This window comes from Neopelma chrysocephalum, unplaced genomic scaffold (assembly GCF_003984885.1).
Source record: "Neopelma chrysocephalum unplaced genomic scaffold, ASM398488v2 Primary Assembly neopelma1_61b, whole genome shotgun sequence".
NCBI lineage: Eukaryota > Metazoa > Chordata > Aves > Passeriformes > Pipridae > Neopelma > Neopelma chrysocephalum.
The window spans coordinates 9,428,457-9,438,748 of record NW_020897717.1 but is presented as its reverse complement, the minus strand read 5'-3'; the positions used below and the strand labels follow the sequence as shown (position 1 = coordinate 9,438,748).

Sequence of the window (10,292 nt, the reverse complement as noted above, 5' to 3'; positions counted from 1 at the left end):
CAGTTCAGTCACTACAGCTCAGCTATCAAGATGTTTTGTTTTATAAGGAAATGTTGTTACAAGAGCAGGCCCGACAATCCCAGCCAAGAAACCTTTCTTTTACATACCTATTTATAGGACTGATTCTGACTGCAAGGGTTGCATAATTTGGAAAGGCCTCTTACAGCTACTGTGTTGTTTTGTATTACAAATATGGACATCAAGCTTAAGTACCTTTTTGAAAAACTTGTAACAATTACAAATGTCAGTGATTTGGTCCTTGTATCACTGCAAGGTGTTCAGTTCCCCAACATTTATATAAGTTATTTCCTTTAAGCTGTAGGACAGCTGAAAATATTTTGTGTCACAAATTTAGAGGTTTATTCTTCTAAGTGCAAAAAGGCACTAAAGCACTAAACTGAGGTGAGCTGTGCCCGTGTGATGGTCCTCTCCCTTCAAGAAGAAGCACTGTGAAAGGTAAAGGATTCCTCCTCCCCCTCCCCCCAAATTTTGGGCAGCTAGCTACCATGGCAGGGTCTACCCTTGTATATAAAACTGACAGTTAGAAAATAGCAATTAATTAGTTTTGATCTGACAGAGCTGTTGGAAGTGTAAACCCCTTCGGGTACTACTAGTCCCATATCCTCTGTGAAACAATTACTTAAGAAGCAAAAATGAAGCAACAATAAAAGTGTAATCAAGTTGACTCAAACAGTGTAGCAAGGACTTTCCCAGCCCCCCGGAAACTCCTTGAATAGTGTCAGTAAACCAGCCACACAGAAGGGAAGGGAAGCCCAGGACACCTGCCTCAGCTGTTCTCACCACCAGGGAGCAGAGCCAAGCCTTCCACCCTACTCACCAAAAACAAACCCCCAGCAGCCTGTGCCTCCAGCACTTCTGCCACTCACTGAAAAGCCACAGGTTAGTCAGAGACTTGAGCACTTAAAAAAAGTTATTCATAACAGTCATACTAATTCTCCTGGTCTTCATAAACACAAAGATGGAAGGTACCGCACTAAATACAAACATAAAGACTTTATTGAACGCTGGTCAATTCCCCAAAGATCTTTCATTACAAAATTTTTCCACACAACTGCAATTTAAGAGATTGGAATGGTACTCTGATAAAAGATGTGAAAAATACTTGATCAAGTAAACAGACAAGACTTCTACTGTCAGCTTTCCACCTTTAAGAAACAGACTGCATTTTCTTTAAAGAAAACAAGGAACTATTTCTTGACATTCGCTTTCCTCTTTACTATTAAAAAAAAATAATGCCAATTTTGGTCTCTTCTTCAGTCCATGAGATGCTAAAACTAACACAGAAACATCCAAGATAGTCTGTGAGAGAGACCTGCACTATTCTTCAGGGTCCTTGGGCTGATGAGGAGCATCATTGATGGGCTCTCTAGAGGAAGCTCCATCCTCAGCTGTAGCAGGAGGAAATCCCTAACTAGCCCAGGACCAAGACACAGCAAGAATGGGGCAGAGGCACTGGCCACCCCAAGCTGTTGCAGCTGACTCTCTCCCTACCTTGCCTCCTTCTATGTGAGCATTATATAAATCTAAATCTGACTCCAATCAGGAATTCAAGGACAGCACTGTATCCGAGTTCCTTTCAATGCTGTAAGGGGCACATACTGAGTATCTCAAGTTACTGGTAACGTACCTTGGTTTTATTTCAGAAAATACAGCACAACTAGAAGCCTTTTCTATCATCTTAACCAAAGTATGCAGCAATGTGAAAAGCACATACAAAACAAAGAAAAATGTGTACATAGCAAACTATACCACCTATGTGCAACACAATCAAAAATTCAAGTCATAAGTCTCACCACTCCCATAATTATTTCACTCATTAAGGATGATAATTCAGTTCTATGAAACGTTGGAAGTGACAGTCTATCAGTAATTAGACAAATTTACAATATGTTGTGATAATGAAATCACTTAACTGCTGTATTTAAATTCAAATCCTTACATTTGCCAGAGAAAAAAAATTGGCTGTTTCTTTTATACTGATGAGGTTTCTTTTGCAAATCCTTATATATTTCAAAAGGGTACAAAAAAGAATGTCTGCCGAGTAGAGGTGGTCATTTCTTTTATTTGGCACTTGTATTATGTGCATTGAGCACGTTGTGAGTCTGCTTTTCTGCCATCGCCTTCTTAAGCTTTAACTCCTCTAGCCTTCTCCACAACTCTTCACGTTCCAATTCCTTCTTTTTCTCTCTGTAGAAAAGAGTGAAGGCTTGATTTCAGATGTGTTTTAAGTGCAATCTGGAAATGCAGTAACTTAACTGTGACTTACATCTACTAATTCCTCTTGTAAGTTTTTCTCCAAAGCTATTTTTAGAGGCAGTTACAGTTTCCTCAGTTAAAAAGTGAGTGTACAAATCAGTAATGGTTAGTGGTGAAACTGTAGCTTTGCTCCAGCAAATGCAGACAATTGCTGTAGTGTGGCCTTGCACAGACAGCTGCAGTTCTAAGAAGCTTCTTTATCACATGCAAACAAAATAAGGGACTAAGCATTACAAGGGGAGAGAAGAGCACAGCTACTGAAAGGAGACTTGGCATGTGGTCTCAGCTGGCCAAGGATAACCTACACCCTGCCTCCCTTACTCCAGCAGTGCTGCTCAGTAGGTTAGTAGAGTAGGAGATGTTTTTGCTGAGCTATGAAGCTCAGCTGTCTTCAGACACCCTTAAGGCAGCAGAGCCAGCAGCAGCTGAGCCCAGTTTCACCACACAGGAGAGCATGTGCTCCCTGCACAGGCAGGACAGGGAGCTGAGGACTTCTTGCCACCTCCTGGGCCTTCAGCTCCCACCACATCACTGCATATGGGAGCTTCACACAAGGGACATCCCACAGCAAACATCTCATGAGCAGTTCCACAACAGAACACCACAGGCACGACAGCAAAGTAACATCTGAAATTACATCTTTGATATACAACCCGCAATGGGCATTTGAAAAAAGAACCAGTACCTTTGCCTTTCTGCCTTGTATGAGCTTGTGAGTTCATCAAAAAGCTTGCCATTCATTTCCATCAGGGTTTTCAGCACATTGTACACCAGTGCCACAATGGTTCTAAAACAGAAGCAGCACAGCCATTAGAGTTACTCAATGACAAAATTAACTTCACTAAACAAGCGTTTGATTTCTTTTTTGGACTCTGAGTTTCTTATTCAAGCTACTACTGTAAGGTCAGTGAGTTTCTGAAACAAAATCCTTTTCATTTCATTAATTTACAGAGGAAATTATAGTATAGTTAAACATTTTTTGAAATAGCTATTTAACCTTAAATTCCTGACTTCTATAATATGCACAAGATACAATTATTCATGCTGTGGCTGTACTCTAAAAGCCATTCAATTATGTTAACCTTTAATAAACCAAGTTTTAACAACAACTTTGTAATATTTGAGTAATGAAATATGAGAGTCTAGAAAAATAAAACTTCTGGCTAATAGCTTCAAGAAGGCAGAGAAGCCACAAGAGTGTGGTTTAGCACAACCACACAAAACTCTCCTAGCAGCATTTCTGGGCAGCAGGCAGTGTTGCTGCACATGCCCCATTAGAGAACTGAATTGAGAACATCAGATAATGGTTTTGGGTACCTTATTTTCTTTAAGAAACTCAACAGCTGCGTGAGCAACACTGGCTGTGTGTTACTTGGCTGGTCTTATTTCCAGATTAGGTATTACCCTTCTTTTTGTGATAACATTCGTATTTCAATAAACTATCTTAAACACTGTGTTGTTTATCTCCTTTAAACTCACTCTTAGTTACACAGAGAAATACAAAAATAGCAACAAAATGAAACACAAAAAGGTACCTGTCATTAAGCTTATCACTAATCAAAAAGTAGGTAAACTGTCTTCCCCCTCTTTTCCCTCACTAGTAGTTCCCCACTGACTGCAAGGCTGCAGCCATATGAGCTTTAAAAATGAATAGAAAAAAACCCCTAAGGAAGTAACCAAAGGACCAGGTTTGCCTTTTCAGTACACTCTGTTCATTGTGGTACTAGGAAATCTCCCAGCTGTTCAGAGCCTTGCACTCATTCAGAACACACAGCATGCTTTGCCTGTTTACACACTTTTAATTTTTCTCTTTTTTTTTGTACCCTAGCTTTCATGTGGTTTGAAGTCAAAAGCTTATTCAGAGTTTTGGTTTTCTGAGAGGAAAAGCTTGATTTTGAGTATGTGGTTAAGTCCATATCAGCCAGCCAGATGGATATAAGCATGTTTTGCTGCCCTCCAGAACAGACTAAAATCAAAGGCTTAGGCTTTCTTCCCCAAACCTCCTTCTCCTCAAGGTATGCAATTATCTCGTGTCTTTTACTTCCTTCATAAACATCAACTTCTGTCTACAGATAGAGAAGGAGGAACATCCTCCAAATTTGTTGAGGTCCCAAGTATCTTGATGTTCCAAGAACTAGTTCCCCAAAATTTATATTCAGTCTCAGCTACTAGATTTACAACTAGACACACCATCTAGATAAATTCAGAATAATTTCAAAGCCTTCAAGGGCTTAAAACAGGACATCTGATTTACTCCACGGCCATGGGAGGCCCCTGCTCACCCTGGCTTTTGCCTGCACAAGCTTCACATTCTGCACAGTCTTGCAACTCAATTCAGGGTGCTGGCACCAGCACACTTTGCTTTTTAGTATTTCAATATCTTTCAAATATGATATAAAAATACTAATATTTAACTTGTGGCATTAAATATAATATGAAGTAGTCACTCATTTCTCAGTCCTACCATCCATTATAGTGGTAGGCATTACTCTTCTCTGAGAGTATCTTTTCCCTTTCTTATCTCACTGGGCAGCAATAACTACTTATTAAGACCCAGAATTTTATTCATCTTAAAGTAGTAAAGGACAGTAAAGCATAAATGTAGCAGAAGCAACCCTCGGAAATGGTTTTGGTCTAAGGAGCATTAATCTGCATTTTGAACTAACACATAAGATCAAGTGTGATTACAATATAAAGACCATCATCCAATTTCCTCATACTTTTTCAATAAATTCCAGGTCTCCATCATAACAATGCAGAACAGTGAAAGCACAATATAGCTGACAGTGGCATTCATCTGTCAAGCTCACAATCCAAACCTGAAACAGTGGACAATTTATTTTTATAGATAAAGTTAAACATTACGTACGGATTCCAGTGTTCTTTGGAGATCTTGTACAAACTGCCAAACATAATTGGTAAAATTTTATCAATGTTCTCTTCAATCAGGCTAAGAATATATTCATTATTCCAGAAGTACAAAGCTCTTTCTGCAACCTGAAACACAAAGTTTAGGGGTCAACAACCATAAAAGAAATTATTGCAAGGTTGGGGGGTTTTTTTATACTTTTTATTTACCTGAAAATGTGAACTTGACACACTCTTGGATATTTGCTTAAATAAAGGCTCTTCTATCTTTTTGAATTGTGACGGTTCTATTACATCTAAGATTTCTTCAATTTCACCTAAAAACATTACCTGTTTATATAAAAAAAGGGATGAGAATGTTCCATATCGCCATTGTAAACAGAAACAAAATACAGCTTATACATTAGTCATGAATCCTGCAAAGAACACTGTGTATAATTACAATACATTAGACATCCACAGGGTTTTTGCAGCCTAAAAGAAGTCAGTCATCCATTTCAGCTACCAGGGTACAGCTCTCCTCTTGGGCTTCTTTTGTGTAAACACTCTGAATACTTCAAACTGCTTCTGCACTTTATTTCAAGAATGGCTGGAGAGATTACAATTATGCAAGATCACCAAAGTAAGTTTTGAAGTGATAAATAGTTAATTCTCATATAAAACTGGAACCAGCAGAACGCTGGGTGGGTGGCACAGAAAAATTTAACACCACTCAAAGAAACAGGGACAACAGCGTTAAGGGATCCCACTTTTAAAGAGCTGTCAGGGATGGAATCTGGTGGCATAAATTAAACTCCTGTTTTTTAAACTCCTTTTAACTACACAGGAGAAACCAGGAAAAAAATTTCCCAAGACCATTTAAAATTATTTGCATACTACAAAAAAAGAAAGTATGTTTATTTACCAAACACTTGCTCAGCATCTCAAACATGTCACATTGCAGATGACTACCTTCAACCTGGTCTATATCTACTAAAATATTTCTCACCTCAGCAAATTTTTTCTTTATACAATATCTTAATTAGAATGCAACTTTGAATATGGTTTTAACACAGTGAGAACAGAGACATACAAAACAATTGCACTGAGTCACATGACAAAGCCGAGTGCCTTAAGAAGCTTCAAGAACTCCCAAGTTTTCTGCAAAATCTCCTGAGCACAGCAGAGGGAAGGTTTGTGAACCTGCCCCATGCCATTTTACTTCACAGCAAACACCAGAAATGAGAGACAAAACCAACCTCTTTCTGACTGCATGTTTTGGGCCAAAATTTGAGCAGTCCTCTGATTACCTATATGAAAAATACAAACAAGTTAAAGCAGAACAAGTTTCTATTACATACTTGATAAGATAAAAAAACCATACTAGTTTGCTTTTCCTTATCCCGAGGTTCAGTGAAAATTGAATACAGCTAAATGCAGTTCCACTGAAAATAAACTCATTTAAATACTTAATCTTGTTTAGGTTATTCTAATAACTTGGACCCTCATCACTTCACATGTCTGCGATTATCTGTTCACACTCCACTCCCATCCCAGTACATACATTAACTGATAGGATGCTGATCACATCAAAGCATCACAATATGAAGTTAACCCCCCTGTAGCTAAATTTCACAGAACATTTTTTTGTCTTCTACTCATCCATACTTTGGGGAGCACCTGCCTTGGCACCAAAGGTTTGGAGCCTGAGAGGAAGCGCTATATGCTGCCTACACAAACAAGGTTCTACAGATGAGCCATGGCCTCCAACTCTTCCTTTTCTCTTCTAGGATATGAAATGTTAGACTGGAAACTAAAGTAAGAAAGATGTGAACTTGCAGGGAAAATATATTCCAGTATCTATACTACCTTACACAAGACCAGGGGAAAAAAAAAATCTTCAGGAAAATAATTGGAAAGTATAGCGCCCAAGAGGAATGGGGAGAACACAACAAAGAAAGGCTGGAGGCATTTTTCCTAGAAAGAAAACATCTCATGTGGCGTCTAAATTACCAAATTAATGCTGGCTTGAAAAAAAAAAAAGCTGTAGCTATGTTTCAGAAGCAAAAACATTCTCAGAGCTTTCATATGCTTTCATTCCTAGAAAAGGACCTCTATTTTTATGACACAACAGCACCTAATTGATCATATCCAAAGGGAAAACTTATTCAACTATTTGAATACCTTCCATATTTGCTTTTTGTCATGTTGAATTCCTTTGGCTTTCCAGCTGGCCGTTTTACTCACAACTACATGTACTACCAAAACTGGCTTTCCAGAAGAAAAAGTTAGTATGACTTTAAGTGCCCACAAGTCTTTATCCGAGGATACTCACACATCCCGCTACTACGCAACTGACTGTCGCTTCAAATGACACTGAGCAAATGCAGAAGCCTCAGGCAGCTGGTAAAGTTCTATGCTCAAATCCACAAAAACAGAGCAACTTACAAGGAAAGAATAGTTTCCTCACAAAGCCTTGACCATACAGTTCCACCCAGCTGGCTGGAAGACGCGGACAACTGAAATATTAACACCAGCATCTGACACCGATGAAGGAGCAGGAGGTCGGGGTCAGCCCACACAGGTGACACCTTTGCTCTCTGGCCCACAGAGACAGAGCTCCCTCCCTGGAGGCAGGCACTGACCTGGCCTCCCCACTGCTCCATGGATGGAGCAGAAGAGCTGGGGCAGGTGGCACAGTGAGGGGGGTGAAGTTTTGAGTTCCCCCATTTCACTGCAGTTACCGGATCAGGCAGTCCTTCGCTCACTTGCTTCTCCTCCAAGGAGTCAGACTTGTATGAATTAATTACATTTGTTTCGCTAGATTAGTAATTTAAATTTGTGTATGTAAAACCCCTTTAAATCTAGGCCCATTTTCTGTTAATTACCTTATAACTGAATGACTGGTATATACTATTGAGATTTCATAATTCTACAGAACAAACCCATACATTTCCAGGTATAATAGCTTATTCCACTGACAGCCTCCCTTCCCTCAGAGCAATGCAAGTAAGCCAAAAAACTTCAGACGAGCACATTTGCCAACAAAAAGTGTGAGAACCTACCATACACCCCTAACTGGAACACGAGTTTACTGGTCTCAAAAACACAAAACTGAGTTTTCTAGAAAAGTCCACTTTCCAGCACATGTTACTGCTAGAATGCCTGAGTATACTTTGCTGCAGAGACTCATATTCTCAACTTGATAAAGAAATAACGAGTTTAACAGCGTACACCTCAAGAAGATTCCCTGCTTCTCCTTGCTGGAATATCAGTTTCCAGCTTGACTATGCTTTCATATCAAAAAGCTGATACATGCACATCTATGTTTATAGATTTTATTCAAAGAAGTAGTCAATATAAATGCGGATCTGAAATCCTGTTGCTCTTACTACACAAAAAGTTTAAGATTAATATTCTTCCTTGAGCTACAAAATTCCCATAAAGTGACTCACAACAGTAGGCACCTGCTAGAAAACTTGTCCCACCTACAAGGACTGCACGTTTAGCCTGATTTCTTCAATGTAAAGGCCATTGCACTTAGCAGGGTTAGGTAACAAACTCTTCTTGTCAGCTCTGCAAACATCAGCACTGACCTGAGGCAGACTACCATAGCTACAAGAGCTCGGATTGAATGTCCTCTAAATTGACCCTGAGTGACAATTCCTGCCAGAAAAATAACAGTAAGGTATGCGTGAAGACAGCCTTCTGATGGAGTTCTTAAAATATTACTTGACCTAAAGCCAAGAAAAATTTCCAATGCTATCTCATCAGTTGCCCCAAATTTTAACATTTACTTTTCAAGCATTTCAGAAAGTTTCTTAAAGCTTCACTTCTTATCATCTTATTAACTTTAACTTCTCTACAAAGCAAGTTTTACTGTGCGCTCAGAGTAATGACCAAAGCAAACACAGGCAGTGACTCTGCAGTGAATTCTCATATCTTCCCCATTCTAAATTCTCCTTTACTGATTAAGAAGCAGCCAGAATTGTATATACCACAGTCCAGAAAAACCTCAGAATTGCATGATGGCACTCTTACTTCAAAGCTCTACCTTCTTCACTTCAAAGTCTGGGTTTGGATCTTGCATCACACTTGTGTAAATCATGTCAGGAAGTTCTGACTTTGTCACGTTGTCACTTCATTCACTCTTGCAGGTTTTTATGTAATACTACACACTTTCTGCTCACATATCAACTTTAACTGTCAAAATGCCTGGGTTGTTTTATCGCTTGGCTTAAGGAATGTGGGTTATGCAAGTCCTTCCTCCTCACCCTATCCCACAAAATAAGCTAATTGACCAGTGTAGCTGGGAACACTGCAGCACAGGGGGGAAGAAGATGCTTTCAAGCACACAAAGCAAATTGCTAGACACCTTCCACCACCTACAGAATAACTTGTCAGCTGATGGGGAACATCAGTACTGACGTGCCTGTGCAGAAAACAAGCTTCTACTGAAAGACCAGTTAAGATCAATGTTGCTTTCCCAAAGCTGCTTATCTTTTATTCTTTATAGAAAAAGAAATAGAATTTGCATAAGCTCTTCATTTTTCTGTCACAAAAACGATAAAGTACTTAAAACCAGCATACTCCTAGGGGAAATATTTTTGATTGTCCAACTAAAACCAGTTTCTACTGTAGCTGGCCTGACATCATCCTGTGTTCCCACGAGCTGCTGCACTGCCCTGGGCCTCTGTTCTTTTTTATGGGCCCTGCCAAAGCCCTTGCACGAAGCACTGCAAAACCCTTTTTAGCTGAGCTGTCAATATGTATTATGGGAGACTGTCTGGCAAAAGTCACTGATGCCTGAAGCACCTGTATTCTGACTGCCAAGAGGCACCCCAGGAACTGAAGAGACAGAACAGGAACAGCGCCTTGGAATTTCAGAGTTCTGTCTAAATAAAGTGTTGTTATTCTTTTCAACTTTTGTTTTGGGATTGTTTATTCCCTAAAACATTACTACTTGTGCAGTGGCTAAGCACAAGCAATCAATACCAAAACCCTTGAAATTTTAGTTCTTATGAGGAGAGAATACAGTTGTGACAAGCATAGTAATTTGCGTGATAGAGCACAGAATTAAATAAAAATTTGAGCCACTAATATCTTGGCCACAGTTTAAGAGAACTGCCCTTCCAGACCCAGCATTTTCTTAACAACTGTTCTAGATT

At 39.4% G+C, this 10,292-nt stretch overlaps 1 protein-coding gene across 1 annotated transcript in view; it reads right to left on the bottom strand.

The window, feature by feature from the left end:
* Positions 1 to 999: 999 nt before the first annotated feature.
* Positions 1,000 to 10,292, bottom strand: part of PPP2R5A (protein phosphatase 2 regulatory subunit B'alpha) — a 45,006-nt gene continuing 35,713 nt past the window's right edge. The window contains exons 9-13 of the mRNA XM_027681648.1: positions 6,384 to 6,434; positions 5,356 to 5,475; positions 5,147 to 5,274; positions 2,963 to 3,064; positions 1,000 to 2,208 (exon numbers count right to left, since the gene is read on the bottom strand). Coding sequence (XP_027537449.1) covers positions 2,082 to 2,208; positions 2,963 to 3,064; positions 5,147 to 5,274; positions 5,356 to 5,475; positions 6,384 to 6,434 — 528 coding nt within the window. The 3' untranslated portion in view covers positions 1,000 to 2,081. The remainder of the gene's footprint in view (positions 2,209 to 2,962; positions 3,065 to 5,146; positions 5,275 to 5,355; positions 5,476 to 6,383; positions 6,435 to 10,292) is intronic.